This window comes from Uranotaenia lowii, chromosome 2, assembly GCF_029784155.1.
Source record: "Uranotaenia lowii strain MFRU-FL chromosome 2, ASM2978415v1, whole genome shotgun sequence".
Taxonomy (NCBI): domain Eukaryota; kingdom Metazoa; phylum Arthropoda; class Insecta; order Diptera; family Culicidae; genus Uranotaenia; species Uranotaenia lowii.
The window spans coordinates 365,242,829-365,262,448 of record NC_073692.1 but is presented as its reverse complement, the minus strand read 5'-3'; the positions used below and the strand labels follow the sequence as shown (position 1 = coordinate 365,262,448).

Below are 19,620 nucleotides of genomic sequence, written 5' to 3'. Positions count from 1 at the left end.
TGCAACTTCTCCTTTCTGCCACCACACTAGACACCCATAGGCCAGAATTGGTCTTACTATTGTGGAGTAAATCCAGTGAATATGTTTGGGTTTGAGTCCCCAGTTTTTCCCGATTGCACGTCGGCATTGTCCGAAGGCCATGCATGCTTTTTTGATTCTGAATTCGATGTGATCAGACCAGTTTAATTTGGAGTCAAGAATGACACCCAAATATTTAACTTGATCAGACACGGTGATTTCGGAACCATAAAACAGCAGAGGGCGCACCCCGCGGGTGATACGTTTTTTAGTAAATAATATAATATTAGTTTTTAGAGGATTAACTGACAGTTCTATATGAGAACACCATCGTTCAACAGAGCGCAGAGCTTGTTGCATTATATCAAATAATGTGCTTATGCACAAACCTCTAACCAGCAGAAGATAATCATCTGCGAATCCATAGGTTGGTATTCCACGGTCATTGAGTTTTCTCAACAAGCCGTCTGCAACTAGGTTCCACAAAAGAGGTGATAGTACACCTCCCTGTGGGCAACCACGTGTGCTAACTTTTGTTATTGAAGCCTGTCTTAAAGACGAATGAAGATTCCTGTTACTTAGCATTGCGCTAATCCAGTTAGTTATAACACTAGGCACTCCATGAAGTAGTGCCGCATCCATTATTGATGTAAACGAGACATTATCAAATGCTCCTTCTATGTCTAGAAATGCTCCTAGACATGATTCTTTCTGTGAAAAACTATTTTCAATATTGTGTACTACGTTGTGCAGAAGAGTTAATGTTGATTTTCCTGTTTGGTATGCATGTTGTGTCGCATTAAGCGGATGTTGGACAAGGCATTCTTGCCTGATATGATGATCAATTAAACGTTCAAGTGCTTTTAATAGAAATGAACTTAGACTAATAGGACGAAAGCTTTTGGCTTCGTCGTATGATGATCGTCCCCCTTTAGGGATGAATTTCACGGCTATCTGCCGCCAAAGTTTAGGAATATATCCATGAGCAAAACTGCTTATCATTATTTTTCTTAATATGTGTTTGAAATGATCGAAACCTTTTTGAAGCAAAACTGGAAATAAACCGTCACTTCCAGGAGATTTGTATAGAGCAAAACCATCGATTGCCCATTTGATCGATTCTGTAGTAACTATTTTCCGAGCAAAATGCAAGGAATCTAGATTTCCAGAAAAGAACTCAGGCTCTATCGATGAATCTTGATCAACACATCCTGGAAAGTGAGTATTGAATAGACAACTTAATGTTTCTTCGTCGTTTGATGTATAATCACCACTAGGGGTTTTAAGGTATGAAACCTGATAATCTTTCGATTTGGCTAAGACTTTATTTAACCTACTTGCTTCGTGCAAGCCTGAAATGTTTGTGCAGTAGCTATGCCAACTTGAGCGTTCGGCAGCTCTTGTTGCTTTCCGGTAAGCTCTGCGAGCCAACTTGAACGCATCAAAACCTTCCGTGCGCCTTCGGTTCCAAGAGCGTCTGCAGTTTTTTCGTAATTTACTGAGATTTGAGTTCCACCATGGTGTACTGTTTTTGTTGAATTTCAACGTTCGTAAGGGACACGCTTCTTCATAAGAATTTAAAATAATTTCGGTGGTTTTTGCAACCACTTCATCCAACTCAGAAGGAGTAGTAATTTCAGGTGTATATCCATGAAATTTAGTAGCAAGATGCTCCAAATATAGGTCCCAATTAGTTGTTCTTGGGTTTCTGAATGTAATTGTTTTTAAAAACTCACCTGAGTGTTCAAAATAGATAAACCTGTGGTCAGAAATCGATTCTTCGTTAGGCACATGCCAATTTGAAATTTCCTGAGAAATTGTTCTAGAACAAAGTGTGATGTCAATCACCTCTTCTCTGTCACACCTAACAAAAGTTGGTTTATTTCCTACATTTAGAATTTCTAAATCAGTGCTGCTTAAATATTCTATAAAATTTAAGCCTCTTAGATTGATATCTGAGCTACCCCATACAAAATGATGGGCATTGGCATCACAGCCAATTACAAGCTGTATATTTTGTGATTCACAGAATGAAATGACATTTTTTAAATCATCCGTAGGGGATGATTGTTCATATGGTGAGTATGCTGAACAGTAGACGTATTTTCTATCAGGCAGCGAAACCTGAACGACGCAAATATCTCTTGTTGTTAGATTGGGTATAAGTGTTGCATTTAAAGAATTGTTTATCAATATACATGCACGAGGCATTATTCGGGCATTAGTCATTCCAATTACACTGAACACAGTAAAGTTTGGTTTGAGCAAATTCCCTAAGTAAAAAGTTCCATTTCGGAAATAAGGTTCTTGGACCAAGGCGATTGATGCAGTTCCATTAAGGATTAAACGACATAAGTTCAGTGTAGCGGTTCTTTTGTGCTGCAGATTTATCTGTGCAACCTTAATAGAAAGCATTTCTATCAAAGAATTCCACACATATTTCCATCACACACAAGAACCTCTGCACCTTCATATCGACGCATGAAGCGGGGTACCCCATACAGGATGAAAATTTTAAAATCGTGTGTTTAATCTGAATCCCACGAGTTGCCAGGAAAAATACGGCCCTTTGCACCAGTGCCTGGCTATAGTGCAGACCTTAACAACGTTCTGCTTAAGATAGGATTATTATACACCCTCCTACCCCCACTTTGGGGCCCGCAGGCACAGAACCACCTTGAAGCGGGTGTTTACAAAATTTAGGAGAATACAACTCGTGCATGCGCATTAATAGCAATAAGCACAATTGGTGAATCCTCCCTGAAGAAACTTGGCTTGAAACCAATCCAAGGTTCCCCCCTCCCAATGTGATAGTCGCATTTGAAGAATGACTAACGCATATGGGAAGTACCGGATAAGTCGCCTTTTACGACGTGGACCAGTATCCCAGTGGTAGTATTCTATAAGCCGCCACCACACAGCCACAGCCACAGCCATATTTGAATCATATTTGAATCATATTCGAATCATATTTGAGTCATATTTGAATCATATTTGAATCATATTTGAATCATATTTGAATCATTTTGGAATGATTTTGGAATCAAATTTTAATCATATATTATGATTCAAACATGATTCAAATATGATTCAAATATGATTCAAATATGATACAAATATGATACAAATATGATACAAATATTATTCAAATATGATTCAAATATTATTTAATTATGATTCATATATGATTCAAATATGACATGATTCAAATATGACTCAAATATGATGCATATATGATTCGAATATGATTCAAATAGGATTTAAATATGATTCGAATATGATTCAAATATGATTCAAATATGATTCAAATACGATTCAAATCTGATTCAAATATGATTCAAATATGATTCAAAAATGATTCAAATATGATTCAAATATGATTCAAATATGATTCAAATATGATTCAAATATGATTTCTACGAAAGTTTTCAAGAAAAATAGACTATTTTCATTAAAACTTCTCGTGCTCGCTGGAAAATTACTCAAATCAGAGCTCAAATTTGGTCAGAGCACTAGAAAATGAATGGGGATCAAACTCTGTAAATGGCATTGTGATCAGCGAGAAATACTGAAAACAGCGTCAAACTCAATAATTTTGAAAATATTGCTTGATTGAGATGTTTTTTTTCCTAAGAGGTTCCAACGTCATTGAACTGCTGATTTCCGCCATTTACACCCCTTGAAAATTATGATTTCATATAATGAATTCATCAATGTGGAATATTAAACCGGCAACATCTTCATTCATGACACATTATGCAAAGTGCAACATGACGATTTGTGACACCTTGAGGCATATGTAGGTAAATTTTCTTCTCTTTTGAAATCTCCTCAAAGTGAAACTGATTCACCGAGCTGAGATTTGCATAAATAATAACTTATTCAGAAATAATTATCTCAGGTCCTCGCTCTCACGTCTGCGGAAGGAATCTTTTCTAAGTTTTAAACGCATGAAGCCAAACGCTTAAGCTACAAGACGCCAGCTTCTGAACTGGCTTCAGACTGACGTCGCCGCGTAGTTTCAAATTGGTGCATTCATTCGAACTAAGGCAAAAAACCGGTGCTAATTATCTGGAGACATCACCGGTGCAGCAATTCGATGTCCATCAAGCCTGGGTCGAAGAAATGCGATCAAGTTCATGTTTGCTTCCGACCAATTAGCTTTCGAGACGCTCAATCCGCACCCTGGAATGATGTGTCTCTTTTATGGTAATGACCACGGTAATAATCATATATTACAGGATTTCTTATGCTCCCGATTGAGGGTCTAGTTTTCTTCGCTGTTCCCTCCGTTGATGTCACCTTATATGGAGCACAAAATAGTTGGAAGTTGGAAAAAAATGAAAGCTTTCGTAGTCAGTGAGAGCTCTGCAAAATTTTATAAATTTAACATAAAGAACAATTATGGAATTTCATTAACTTATTAATTTGAGGAAAAAAGGATTCTGGAGATGCGGGGCATCGATCCCCGTACCTCTCACATGCTAAGCGAGCGCTCTACCATCTGAGCTACATCCCCTTGATATACTAAGACTTCAGTATGAACTAAAATCAACCGAACTTTCCTCAGACATTGTTGTAGAGGCTTAAAACTAGAACCGCGAAATAACCAACCGCTAATAATAAATCGAACTAGCCACTCACGCACGGTCAACTCACGGTTCAAACTTAGTAAGCGAAATGTCAGCCAACCCCGTCCAAAAAAAAAGGCTATGCGTGATCGAAAAAAAATGCTTCGCCTGCAGCAAATAGTAAACATGGACTTAAACCAAGCCACTTCTTAGTGGTCAGTATGCAGCACAGACAAAAAAATGCCTTGCATTGGAACTGGTTTCATTGATCGGTGTGGTCGGAATATAAATAGAATTGTTGATATTTTGGTTCATTGATTCGGTGGAGTAGGTCGGATTGATAAGTTGAGTTGACTTTTGAGACAGTTCAAACTGTATTTTCTTAAGTCTTGGGGATGTAGCTCAGATGGTAGAGCGCTCGCTTAGCATGTGAGAGGTACGGGGATCGATGCCCCGCATCTCCAAAAAACCTTTTTATCATTAACCTTCTTCAAAAGTATCGTAACGATTCATTTATGGTTGATATATTATAAAAATACTATTAATATGTATTAAACCAATGATTGAAATATTGTTAAAACATCGACCGCCCTAACTAAATTAAATCAGGACAATTCAAATAAAATAAAGATCACAAACCACAGGTTGAATCTGAACTGAATTTAATTACACTCCAAAATACCCACAGCACGGTCCAGTTCTTTTCTTTATCGAACGTATTTGATTGTAAACTTACCAGTTTTGATGCTAACTTTATGCAGTTCTGTTTTCGAATCGCTTAAGTGTAGTTTGTTTTTTTTTGTCTTTCTTGCGGGGGTCGTACTTTTTGATGATCACTTCATTTTTCATGAGGCTGATAAATTGTTCACTACAGTTATAAATTAGTTGAGCTCACTTAAACGGCTGATTTATTATGCGGTTAAGGGTTTAACGGTTATATGCTTTAAATGATCGTATCGTGTGATTCATCAGTTTACTTTTCGATTGTTTATAACTATATCAAGGGGATGTAGCTCAGATGGTAGAGCGCTCGCTTAGCATGTGAGAGGTACGAGGATCGATGCCCCGCATCTCCAAGATTATGTTTTTTAAAGCGATCGAAGATTACTGATGTCTAGCGTTGTATTGCATGTACGGACTACTTTTCAAGCAATTCTTTCATAGGAATCAGTAGTGATTTCAGTAAAATTGATCGTTTTTCAATGCCAAAGATATGTACTTTTATCTCCATTAAACATCTAATAGCTTTAACACGTTCGTCGTCATGTGACCCCCCATATTCGTGTGACGGATGTATTTCCTGGGAGGCCCCGTCACGTTAAAAACGTGTGACGCTCTCTGGTTGATTGGGTATAGGAAAGTGTCGGTGATTGATTGAGATTAAAGGCCGATACGGTCAAAATTTGGTCAATATCAACTTGACGTATTTCTTTCAATTTTGCATTTAAAAAACCTGTACACCCCTCATTTTGAAGACGGGTGTGTGTAGAATTTTGCTCCTATTTTGATTTTAGAATTCACTCTTCAGTTGTCAAAATGCCGTCCAAGGAAGGAGAGCAGCGTATCAAAATTTTGCTCGCGCATTGCGAAAATCCAAGCTACTCGCACGCAAAGCTGGCAAAAACGCTAAAAGTTGCCAAATCAACCGTAACAAATGTAATTTTAGTGTTTGGAGAACGTTTGTCGACAGCCAGGAAGTCTGGAGGCCACTGAGACGACAAAGAGAGTTGCCGGTACCCGGTAAACTTGAATCGGCAGAGAGGTAACTCAAATCGCCAGAGAAATCGTTAACGATCTCTCTGGCGATTTTGCATCATTATATCGGTAGAGAGGAACTCACCATATGCGTGTCTCGTGCGTGAGTGCTACGAAATCTGAGTAGAAATGCTTAGCCCGCCCGACGAGAGCGCGATCCGAATTGTGCTCGTGTGTTCCTATCGTGGTGTGTGTGTTCGGCTCGTTACAGTGGTGTTGATTTGATTAACGCTAAACGTACCGGAGGCGATCAAATGACGGTTTTTGAACTTTAAACGACGATTACGTCTTATATAATTGTTTTTCCGCAAATTTAACGACAGGACTATTTTTGTTTTTGAAATGCAAGTATTTTTGCGTTTTTAAATTTTTTTTAAGTGTTACGGTTTTCGAATAACGCATGTGGTATACCTATTCATACCGCGAGCGGTCAAATGACGGCAAACACCGTTTTCGCTAAAACTCCATTGTTTCTCAACCGATTTCTACCAAATTTATAGTTTTGAAAAACTTATAACTCGACTCAAATATGTTTCTAAGACAGTTTTCAGCTACAATCAATAACTTTAAAGTTATTCACAGTACAATAAAAAATTTAAGAAAAAACATGCTTCAGGAAAAAGGTTGTAAATCAGTTATTAAGTGCTCGAAAAAAATTTCACTTAGTGCCTGAAAAAGCTGAAGTTAGAAGCTATATGTTGCACATATGGAAAAAATTTTCAAAAATATTCTAAGATCATGGCCACAAAAAATGTAAAAAAGTTGTGTAAAACCCGTACTTTTCAATCAATCAACAGCCAAAGCTGTTCCTGTTACAGTAGAAAATTTTGAAAAAGTGAATTGAAAAGTAGACGTAATTTGTCACATTTCGGCATCTTTAGATTTTTGAAATACGAAATACATAATTTATGACGACTTTTCAAAGGTAGCTGTTTTTCGAACTTTTTATCAATTTGGATTCTCTAAGACAATTCCTACACCTAAGCTCAGCTTTGCACTGGATTTTGAGTACGTTAACGTAAGGTTTAGGCAATAAAACTATATCCAAAAGAAAGCTTATTTCATACCGGTTCTAGTGGTGTAACTGCATTGGCGGTGCAATGCTTGGCCAAAATATGATAAATTAAACAGTGAACTAGTTTCTGAATTTTGAGAAGTCAGCACAAATTCTTGCTTGGCAGACGGGCGCAGTGGGTGGTAATATCTCAAAGCTATTTTGCACACGAAGACGGATGAAAAGAAACGAAAAAACAAACAAGCATTAGCTCAACTTTCAGAAATATATTTATTATATTTTTGTAAAGCATTGGACCGCCAATGCAGTTACATCACTAGAACCTGCATGACATTTGCTTTCTTTTGCATATAGTTTTATTGCCTAAACTATACGTTAACGTACTCAAATGAATTTGGGTGTAGGGATAGTCTCAGAAAATCCAGATTCATAAAAAGTTCGCAAAACAACTACCTTTGAAAAGCCGTCAAAAATTATGTATTCAGTATTTTAAAAATCTAAAGATGCCAAAATGTGACAAATTACGTCTACTTTTCAATTAACTTTTTCAAAATTTTCTACTGTAACAGGAACAGCTTCGGCGGTTGATTGATTGAAAAGTACGGGTTTTACACAACTTTTTACATTTTTTGTGGCTATGATCTTAGAAAATTTTTGAAAATTTTTTCCATACATGCAACATATAGTTTCTAACTTCAGCTTTCTTAGGCACTAAGTGAAATTTTTTTCGAGCACTTAATAACTGATTTACAACCTTTTTCCTGAAGCATGTTTTTTCATAAAATTTTTCTTGTACTGTGAATAACTTTAAAGTTATTGATTGTAGCTGAAAATTGTCTGAGAAACATATTTGAGTCGAGTTATAAGTTTTTCAAAACTATAAATTTGGTAGAAATCGGTTGAGAAACAAGGGAGTTTTAGCGAAAACGGTGTTTGCCGTCATTTGACCGCTCGCGGTATGAATAGGCATATACAAAGTGTCGGTATGTTTAGTGTTAAGGGCATTAAAAACGCAATTTGCCAAATTAATGCTTTATTGGATTAACCCTTTCAGAAACCGTTAACCGCATTTTTTTCTCGTTTGAATGCTTTTTACTTTCTTCCTGCAGTGTACTAAAACAGTACATATAAAAAACTTTTAAATTTATATTTCCTGATCTGATGAGTGTTTTATTAAACTTTTTTTATACTACATTTCTTTTTCCAAATCATAAAATTCGAAATTCAAATTTCCTTTTCAAAATCTCTTGAATTTTTAATACCCGACTAAGAATTGTTTAATAGCAAATAGATATAATCAGAACAATACAATCAAACTTCAAAATAGGGAATTTTGATTCATACTTTCTACATATCTAACTTTTGACTCAGATACAGCATTTTAATTCACCGTTGGATCATTTTTCGGCATTCCCGTTTGAAAATTTTCTACAAACAACATTAAAATTTATAAAAAAAATCACCACATCCACTGTCGCAATTCAAAAATCGAGTAAGCGAGCATTTGAAATTCGGAACAATTTCGAGACCTACAAATACTCGTCTTAAGACAAACAAAAATCAAACAATTATGCTAGATGGAATTGTAATCATTTCAACTCAATCGAAAGATGCATTTGTAAAATTTGAAAACAATGTTTATAAGACCATAAATAAAAAAAAACGGAGAAAGAACTGTATTGAGATGTAGCAAGCTAAGAAATGTAAAAAATTTCATTACATCATTACATCATTGCCATCATATGTTGGAGTTTTCTACTGTGAAAAAGAAGATTTATTTGATGAAATAGTTGAAATTGAAGATAATAGGTTCGAAAAATTAGTTTTCATTTTTTATTCCAACAAAATAGGATTTGTTTCGTTGCTTCATCACGATTAATAGTTTTTTAAAAAAATCGTTTGAAATAAAAATTTATATCAATCATTAGAAGAACCAGTTGTTTTTATTTTTTCTCCATGATAATTCTTTGTTTTCACATATCCATTCCTCAAATTTTATGTTATGTTCTTCATTCCTCATTAATGCTTTTTTATTATTCCTTATTTTATTATTTGTATTATGAATTTCGACATTCATAAATTTGAGTAATTGAACCTGTGTTCAAAGATCTACGTTTCTTAAAATGAATTTTAAATTAAGAACTTCAATTTTAGTATTCCTGAATCTCAAATTATAATTATGAATCCTCGATTCAAAATTATTAATTCTAGATTTTAAACTCTCCTTTAAGATTTCAGAAATTAATTTCATCCATATCCGTAGTTTGGAAATCGATGTTTCAATTGAAATTGTAACGTCAATTTCCCAACTAAGGGTTTCCAATTTTAAATTCTGAACTTTGAATAACATAGTATTCGAAATGCCTAGTCCTGGGTTGTGAGTGCTTTACTCAATGATCTTTAACCTTAACGCAGAATTCAAAATTCTCAATATCTCTAGATCTCAATTTTTTTTTTACAATTCTTGATCGTGGAAACTGGATTTTCCATTCTTGATTTGAAATAATCTATTTTAAACTTTCCATTCACTTAAAATAAGAGAGTTAAATTCAGAATTTTTAATTCTGAATCATGAATTGAAAAACATACAATATGAAATTCAGATTGCACAGTTCAAGATTCCTAAATAAACGATCGAAGCTCAGAATAACAAACTTTAAATTAAAAAGTTTTGATTTCTGAATTCCTAATATTAAATTCGAAATTTGGAATTGCGATTCCATATGTCTTAAGATTTGATTTTTACTTCTGAATACCGAAATATAGAAAGAACAAAAAATGAACACACCCTAGGTCAGGCGAATCGGTTAAGATAAAAATTCGTGCTGGTACTAGAAAAAATCAACAAAGTTATTTTTTTAAAGATGAGGCATGTTCAGTGTGGTGAAACTTGTAAACTTACCCAATGCAAAACTCTCTCAAAAACTTAAACAAAAGTTTTAAGAATGATCATTCCAATGAAACAAAATTTGATACCTGCTCGGATACCTGGTCGGTGATTTAATCAGATCGGTATGAAATTTTAAAATATATTTTTTTTAAATGAAATTCGTTTGAAACAAATCGTAATATGTCACTTACCGAATGTTGCACCTTATTGGCGATGCCTTTTGCACAACTTGACACCATTATCACCACCAATATCACTAAATCACTATAATCATTTAGCACTACATTTTCTCAAAACTTCACAATCCTTTGTTTAAAAAATTACCGCCCGCTATCACCTGACCGCACCACACGAGGGCACATCTGGAACTGCCAATGCTTTGCTTGCACACAGTTTATTCGAAACGACAAACGAGTACCCGGTGAGGTAATAATATGAATAATATCAAACGAGCAGCCGGCGCCCGTCGGCCTGGTTAAGTTCTTCAGAAAAATGCTGCCAAGGCGAATAAGAAGAAATATCAGCCCCGCCGTGCGCGAGTGTCGCCGAAATATAACCGTTTTTCCTAAGTCGGGATACCCAGTACTCAATTTTCTGAATTCTCTGTCGATTTTTGAGAGGACGCGCTTACTGGGTAGTTTCAAGCCAAACCCTAACCTCTCTCCGAGATGCCGCAAATAAGCTGAATGTATCGTCTACAACCGTGCATCGAGCCAAAAAACGAGCCGGAATATCGACTTACAAGAAGGTAGTGACTCCAAATCGCGATAATAAACAATACGCCAAAGCGCGATCCCGGAGGCTGTACACGACGATGCTGACGAAGTTTGACTGCGTGGTAATGGACGACGAAACCTACGTCAAAGCCGACTACAAGCAGCTTCCGGGACAGGAGTTTTATACGGCAAAAGGAAGGGGAAATGTAGCAGATATTTTCAAGCACATGAAACTGTCAAAGTTCGTGAAGAAATATCTGGTTTGGCAAGCCATCTGTACCTGTGGCTTGAAAAGCAGCATTTTCATAGCTTCCGGGACTGTCAACCAAGAAATTTACGTGATAGAGTGTTTGTCTGCTGCCTTTTCTGAAGAAACACAGTTTTTCCGTACTGTTTTGGTCGGATTTGGCATTTTGCCATTACGGTAAAAATTCCATGGAGTGGCAAGCGGAACCTAAAGAAGACCAAAAAAACTGCTAAGGACGAGCAGCAGTTCAAGACAAACTGGCTCACTGCGGCGAAGAAGGTGAACAAGGTGGCTGTACAAAATCTGATGGCAAGGATTAAGCGTAAGGCCCATCAATTCGGATTTGGAAAAGCGGAAGCCTAACTGAATATTTTTCCTGAATTTTATACTAATTAAATTTGAAAAAGAAATTTAATTTGATTTTTTTTAATAAACGATTTCACTCATTTACAGGCGTTTTCCCTTGACCAAATTTTGACCGTATCACCCTTCAGGTTTTGAAATTTTAGTCAAGAAAGTTACTATTCAATAATTCTACAATATTCATGCTTCCTGAAAAAAAATCTACAGTTGATATTCTAAACCAATTTTTATAGTTGCCTGAAATAGAAATTAAAATTGTGTATTAAAATTAATCATACTGAGTTTTTGATAGTTTCTTCTTGGCGTTTGTTAGTGAGCGTTATCTCAGATTAAAAAAATGCTCTGGTCCCACAAATTTAATGTGAGCTTTAACTTCGAAAAAACATAGTAAAATGGGCATTCAAAAAACATTGTAATACTTTTAACAGTTTTTTTTTAACATGTTTTGACAACTTACGGTCAATTCTACAAAAATATCACTTATTTTAACTTTTCTTTGGAAATTCAAATTTTTGCCAAAATTTTTGATTGAAATCATTTTGATTTAAAATAATGAAATTATTTTTTATTTTTGAAAGAATTTTAACACATCTCAGCTCATTAATGTAAAATTAGATTTTCTTTGGAAAAATTATAAATGAAAACATAAAAATTTTGCTCGTGTATTATGACTGTTAAGCAAAAAAAAATTTAGACCCCCTATCGATTTTTTACCTGAATTATGCGTTAGATAGGTGTTGCGTCATACATTAGATTCTAAATTTATTATTTATTGTTAATCCACACTCACACACTATAACCTAACACATAACACACCTTAAACATTGAAACACCTTACAAAAAGAGAAATGTCAAATTTAGCGGAAATAAAAGTTCAGTTCGTTGTTAGATTCCGAATCGAAAGCGTCTATTTTTCAATTGTCCGAAAATCGCGTCGTGTCTGAACCAAGTTCAGGCAGCTTAACCAACAATAGGTGAGAGTCTCCTCTAAAATGTGTCAAATTTTCAGAGATGCTGATTTTTTTTCTGAATAATGTTTAAAAAAAACATTGTGAGAAGAATGAAAAATGATGTTCATTCCTTAAAACAAAATATTGTTTTTCCCAAAAAAATCATCCAATAAGATGAAATTCCATAGAAAAAATTACATACAACCCTCAAATATAAAACTTTTATCGCAAGTAAAAGTTACTCAAAAATTCTGCAAAAAAAACTTCAAATATTTTTCAACTTAAACGATAATTTTCAGAACTCAGACTTTTGTAGTACATTAATAATGAAAAACTAAATAAATAGCAAATGGGTAACAGTTATTAACATTTCTAATAAAATTGTTTTGGTTTTGACAAATTCTTCAGAAAGATAACTCTTTTTATTGGTTATCCATATTTTCAATCATCATCAATGTATTTCGACAAATTTATCAAATCAAATGGTGATATTTCGTAAAATTGTGGAAAGAATTTGTACTGAAATTTAAATCTGATGGTTGTACACTAGAGTGCCCCAAACGACCTGACATTTGAAAATGTTATGCGCTGAAGGCTTAAATTGATTCTAGGCCTAGTACAAGGTATCATGCCAAATTTGGGCTAGATCGGACCACGCGAAGGGGTTGCTCAACGAGCCTAAAGTTTGTATGGGATTTTGAGACATTTTGTTCGGGAGGAACACGAAAATCCAGTTTTTCATGAATAACTTCGGTCCCCTTCGACCGATTTCGTTTTAAAACGGGTTTTCTTAAAGCCTAAACTATGATAAATATTTCATCCGAAGACTGCATTTCGATTCGAGTTAAGATAAAAAAGTTATTAGACTTCAAAAATGGGGTAACTTTTTTCAGGGCGATATTCTTACTGATTATAAATCCATAAATTATCTTTTGTTTCGTAAAGTATCCAATTTTGGCTAGATTTTCTCATTTCAGAGATAAAATGCTTTAAAATAAGGTTGCCAAAAGTTTTCCCGATTGTATCTGGGCCGGGCAAATAAGGGCTATTTGAACTAAATATATGGCAAAAACCGAGCAGTTGATTTCAAAATTTTCTTTTCAACTCAAAACCCGAACAATATTCCGGAAAATTTAAAAAAAAAACAAAAATTATTGATTCAATAAAAAGATGAAAAACAATTGAAACATTATTACTGAATCGAAACACATCTGCCGATTTTAAATCGTTCGTGTTCATTTTGACTAAACTTGTTGAAAGTTTTTAATTGTGGCCACATTAATTAAAAAATATAGTTACTCGATTTGAGTTTTTTGTTCGTTTTTGCAAATAAAGTGACAAAACCAGGGGAAAATCCAAAATAAAATTTCAATAAAATCCGAGAAACTGGGCCAGGCCAGACCGTTCTTAAATTTTAATCTAAATATCTGGGCAAGTTCGGAAAAAACCGGAAAATCTGACAAGCTTAATGCGGAAAAAATATAATTCGACAATTTTTAAGAAAATTCAATTGAGTATGATCGAACTTTCTCACAATAAAGGTCTTATAAACATCAAATATTAAAGATTTTAATTTATTCAACAACTATATAGAGGACTGTAAAATGTTTTGTTTTTAAAAATATGTAAGATTTATTTTGGTTTGAATTTATGAAATTTTGTCAAATTTCAGTATTTCCATAAAACTGTTACAAAAAAAATCAAAAAGAAAACTTTTGAAACTTGTTCTCTGAAGTCAAAAATACCCGCAGTCATCAAGAAAATAGTTCATTTGATTAAAACCTTTATATTTAAAGGCTATGTTACAATTTATAGTTTTTTCGAAAAAATACTTAATTTTTTTTAACTATTTCAAACCAGTAAAAATCAGATCCAAATTTGTTTACACCAAAGTGATTTATGCTGCCTTATGCAATCAGAAATTGATTCTTCATTTCATAAATTTTTAATAATTTCTCAAAAATCGTTTCATGATATAGGGAAAATTGTTCCGTTCAAGGAATAAAAATCTAATTTCATTAAATTTCATTCATTTAAAAAGGAAAAAAAATTACAATTCAAATATTTTAATGTTTGATATCAGAATTTAACTAAGATTTAGAAATTAAATTATTGGACAAAAATTTACAATGAAAATGATTTTCAGAAATAATAAAAACATATTTTCGTATTTTTGGTAAGAAAAAAAATCGAAATAATAAAAAATATTAGAGTTTTATATTCGCATAGCGATTGAAAAAATCAAAAACTTACCTCAAATATGTGTTTTTGGAACGTATAGTATAAAAAATAGAATCATAAAAATTTTTTTGCACTGATATGAAAAAAGAAAAAAAAAGTTCAAAATTTTCTAAAATTTTTTTTTTATTATTATAAAATGACATTTATAAAAAGAGATTCCTTAGTGAGCACAAAGCCATTTTATGACTTTCTGGTATACAAAATACGAAAATCAACTTTTTATAAGCACTTTCTCTCGTGGGAAAGTATAGATTCACAGATTGAAGTTGTATCAATGAATATCGAGTTCAAATAGAGAATGGGTTGAAAAAATAAAATCTCAAACAAATTGAGGTATTAAGTTCAATGAGATCAAATTTTAGAAAAAGGATCTCAATAAGTCAGTAAATAATCAAGTCCAATAAAGGTCAATTTAACTAATGTTTTTTTTGTACTTTGAAATTTGTTTTAATTGGCTATATCGGTGCAATGTTAAATAAATTAAATTTGAATTTCAAAACGACCTTGAAATCACCAACTTTTTATCAAACTCGTTGAAATAATAAAAGATTTTGAAAAAATAAAAAATATGTTCATTTTAAGATAAAAACGATGAGTGGATTCATATCTGCGCCGTTCACTGTATTTACGCTGAAAAATATGGAATTCAATTTTCCTGGATAAATCATGTCCTTTATCTATATCCTCCTTAAGATTCTGTATTTGAGACATACAACTTCAAATAATCTTTATTTAAAGTCTTTTGTGTTTCTAAAGCAATCATAAATTTGCTTCTAAAGTCTAGATATTCATAAAAAAAAATCTCATGAGCACTAACTTTTCAAAGAGAAAATTAAAAATAATTCTGAATATATTTACTTTAAATGAGGTAAAATTTTACTGTTTGTCGTATTTTAATTCATGAAAATTGAAAACAATAGAAATATTTACTGCGTATTGGTATTCATGGTTCTAAATTCAATTGAAATCAAGTGATTGAAAGTTATTATTTTAAGTTTTCTTTTTATTATTTTGATACTTTGATTCAAGCCGAGCGTTAAATAAATCACAATTTTTCTCAAGTGATTGCAACTACCTCTCAAGCGTAAAAGTATCGACCGTTACTGTGACACTATCGATATGACTCAATTAAATGTTAATCATTGATTTTTTTCCCCAGCTCCCTATAATCAATATCCAGGAGCTCAATAAGAACGCCCAGTAATCACTATCATCAGATCAAACATGCATCGTTACCGATAAAAATAGAACCCTTTGCGGACATTGTCCTACGCTAGATTGTTCTGTAAATTTGCTGCAAAAGTGTCGCCCCAGATTAGTTGTAGCAATAAATAATTATGCAAATTAGCACCACATCTAGAGGCAGTTGTTAGCTTCCACTTGTGGTGGACTTTATCAAAACGAAGCTGGAGCCGGAGTCGTCGCCATACTTAGTTAGGACTTACTTAGTCTAGCTACATACTCGCGACATCCGTCATGCGTCGCCTAGTCTCAGCTAATTCATTCATCATGTTCCTCGTCATATGTCAACAGTCTGTTGCGATTGGTTTGAAACAATTCTTCAAAGTTTTCTGAAGGGGTAATGTTTTGATTAATTTGAGTTGTACTTTAGTGGATGATTGAATTCCTAAGCTTGCTAGAGGTTGTCGTACGCTAGCTGATCCAGTTTCGGAGCAAAGCTCGGAAAGCTTTGAGCTAGATCAGTCAGTTCCTAGCGGGTTTCCCAGCAACTCAGTCGGTGATCATCGCCTTAGACTGAAACTTTAGTAGCAACAGGACTTCACCGAGAGAAACAAAATTAATTTATCTTTTCTTCGATTTCAGTTCTGCGAGATGAATTCCGAGTGGAGCCAAAAGACACCCGTGTGGCCGCTGGGGAAACGGCCCTCCTTGAATGTGGTCCTCCACGAGGAAATCCGGAACCGACCGTGAGTTGGAAGAAGGATGAAATGATGCTGGAACTGAATGATTTCCGGTCGAGTAAGGAACCGGCCCGGGTGAGGATTGTTGACGGTGGAAATCTACTGATAAGTGACGTTCGTCCTACAGACGAAGGTCGATATCAATGCTCAGCGCAGAATATGGTCGGTTCCCGGGAAAGCGTATCGGCCAAGCTGACTGTTCAAGGTAAGTTTCGATTGGAGTTTTGAGGAATAAAATCACTGAAAACTGTTTAGAATGGTTATCTTTAGTGTAGAAAATAAGATATCAAATCAGCACAGCCAAAAATGACATGTTTTGCCAATAAATATTCATCACGACCCATTTTTACGGCATTAACCGTCATTCGGTATGCAAAATTATTGCGCTAATGGTTCTTAAAATGCATTTTGCCATAAAACTCCACTTATTACAACATACCGGTCTCATGAAGCTTTAAGTCGAATGATAAGAAGAAGAAAATCTACATATGGGAAAAATTTGTTATGGAGAAATGCCATGGAAACACTTTTTCAAGATTGTTTTTTCCCTAGCCCAAAATAATATAAAAACATATTGAGGATGTTTTTTAACAACTTAAATTTCTCAAAAAAGAGTAATTTACTTGAAAAGAGATTGTAATTTGCCAAAATGCATAATGGACTAATTAATATTTCATCGGCTGAAATTATCAAAATTAAGGCAAACTGCATCGAGGATATTTTTTCGAAATGTTTTTTTCAGATTCATATTTTTTGATTCTACCAATGTTTCCAGACTTTGCCAAAATATAAAAAAATACTTACACTTTCCTGTATTTTTTTTTCTCTTTAAAAAAAACTATGCGCCTTAAAGTAGATGTTTAAGATCGATTTTAAATGTATTATCATTCAGCAATGGAATGTTTTTCTACCTGATAGAAACATATTTTTTCAAAAAATTTGAAACTAGAACATCCATTTCATAGTTGACGGGGTAAAATTTAAGACAAAAAATATCTTTTACATTAATCACTTGAACTCAACCTGTTTCAAATATGAATATTTTTTTACGTACATATTTGCTACACTCATGAAAGAAATTGCAAAAATCCAATGCCTATTTTGCAAATCTCTGTGCCGAAAATGAACTGATAAGTGTACAAAGTGTCAAAAATGACATTATTGGAAAAGCACCATTGGTATAAAGAATTGAGCTCCCAAGCGAAATGATGCATGACCACTACATTCATACGAAACAAAAAAAAACATTTCATGAGATTTTCATCTCATTGGATAATTCATCCCAAAAAATAGAGGAACATACCCTATTATGCGCCACCTAAGTGAATCGCTGATTTTCTATGTATTCCACGTACAAATTGTGTTGAAAATGGGTGCAATCGTTGAAGAAAATTGTTTTCTACATATGCCTATGATTTTTTACTACTCAAATTGCTATAGTTGCTTCAAAAACTTGATTTTTTAAAACCTTATTCAAAGCCACAGAACAAAACTGTGTTGCAAATACGCGCCGCTGTGTATTCAATACGCGCCTAGCAGCCGAACACACCCGAAAGCAGCCGAAGACCGAAAACACACCAATACTTACAGACACTTTGACTGAAAAGAAAATCAAAATGGACTAATCAAAATTTAAAAAAAATAATAAAATTAGATTTTTTGGGCTGAATTAACGCTCAAAATAAGGTTTTAGACTTTTTGTTCATTCTCAATGAAAATTGGACTTTTTGAAAAATTAATGCTTTTTTCAGCTTACTACAATTGGCGCGTTATAAAGAGTGCATGGGCCGTGATAGAACATACCCATAAAAAGCATACCTTAGCGAGTTCGGTATGATTTTTTTGCATTATATCATAGTTTAGATTCTCCTCTATCGATGTGTCAGAAAATATTGTCTTATTCGTTTTTCTCTGCTTGGTGACACCTTATTGAAAGTGTTTTAAAATTTAGATCGAAATGAAGAAAAACCTAAATTGTGAAATTATCACGACACAGGAGCATTTTAAGGAAATATTCATACTTGCCATGACCAATCACAGCATTTAGAACAAATTGGTAATATTTTCCAGGCTTAAAATGTTTCAGATTCTTCAAAACAAGGGTGGCGCGTATTAGCCACATGGGGCGTTATATGAACTTTTCCCCTATATAGTGAGCATCGAACTCACTGCAACATATCATCTAGGCTTGCCAGTCTTATATCTTACCCAGTGGACCATCTGAGTCGGTTAGCAGACGAAAGTTGATTGTCCTAATCCTTTTGCCATCCTTCTGTTTTCTTTCACCCTCCTTTGATTTTTATTATCGACAGCACGCAAGATAACAATCTTTTCAAATATTATAATGTGATTGGTTCATTTCTAATAATTCATTTTCAACTAAATGTCCAATTATACTGGTTCTTATTTATTAATATGTTGTTCTAACTTCACGAATTCCTCTAGCAAACTTCTTTTGAATTCTGATTTGTTTTGAATTGATTTTAAATTAAATGGAAGATTTTTGCAACATACAATTCCTCTCAAGAAGAAAAATGTTCCTTAATAAGTAGAACTTTGTGAAGGGATTACAATATTCCTGGTTCGAGAGTTTCTTAGTGGGATTAGTATTTTTTTTCAAATATTGTGGTTTTCCGGTTTTTAAAATTCTGTGCATTGCCACACAAGAACAATACTTTTGAAAATTTCCAATGAGTAGTTTTTGTAAATGTGACACTCAAAAAAAACGTGACAAATTGAAAACGTATCGTACGCAAAAGTTGAGGGCTTTGCGCATCCTATTAACAGATCTTAAAAAGGGCATAAAAATAAAGAAAATCGCCGTAAATAAACGGAGGATAAACATAGGTTTTAAAAAGTTTCAATTTTGTTGAGACGTCCAAGTGATTTGTTTTTAGTCTTTCAGCAAAGTCTACAAACTGAATAATAGTAT

General features: G+C 33.9%; 1 protein-coding gene and 2 non-coding genes across 8 annotated transcripts in view; 2 read left to right on the top strand and 1 right to left on the bottom strand.

Moving 5' to 3' along the window:
• The window catches only part of LOC129749673 (protein sax-3-like), an 839,575-nt gene that overhangs the window by 537,657 nt on the left and 282,298 nt on the right, over positions 1 to 19,620 (top strand). For 3 of the 6 annotated variants that reach the window (XM_055744711.1, XM_055744709.1, XM_055744710.1), the window contains exon 5: positions 16,591 to 16,893. In XM_055744711.1, the coding sequence (XP_055600686.1) occupies positions 16,591 to 16,893 (303 nt within the window). Of the gene's footprint in view, positions 1 to 16,222; positions 16,346 to 16,443; positions 16,533 to 16,590; positions 16,894 to 19,620 lie in introns of those variants that run through there. The other 3 variants (XM_055744714.1, XM_055744712.1, XM_055744713.1) reach the window with 3 other exon arrangements.
• On the bottom strand, positions 4,465 to 4,537 carry Trnaa-agc (transfer RNA alanine (anticodon AGC)). Its single transcript has one exon. It is a non-coding gene; the product is annotated as a tRNA-Ala (tRNA).
• On the top strand, positions 4,981 to 5,053 carry Trnaa-agc (transfer RNA alanine (anticodon AGC)). The gene has a single exon. It is a non-coding gene; the product is annotated as a tRNA-Ala (tRNA).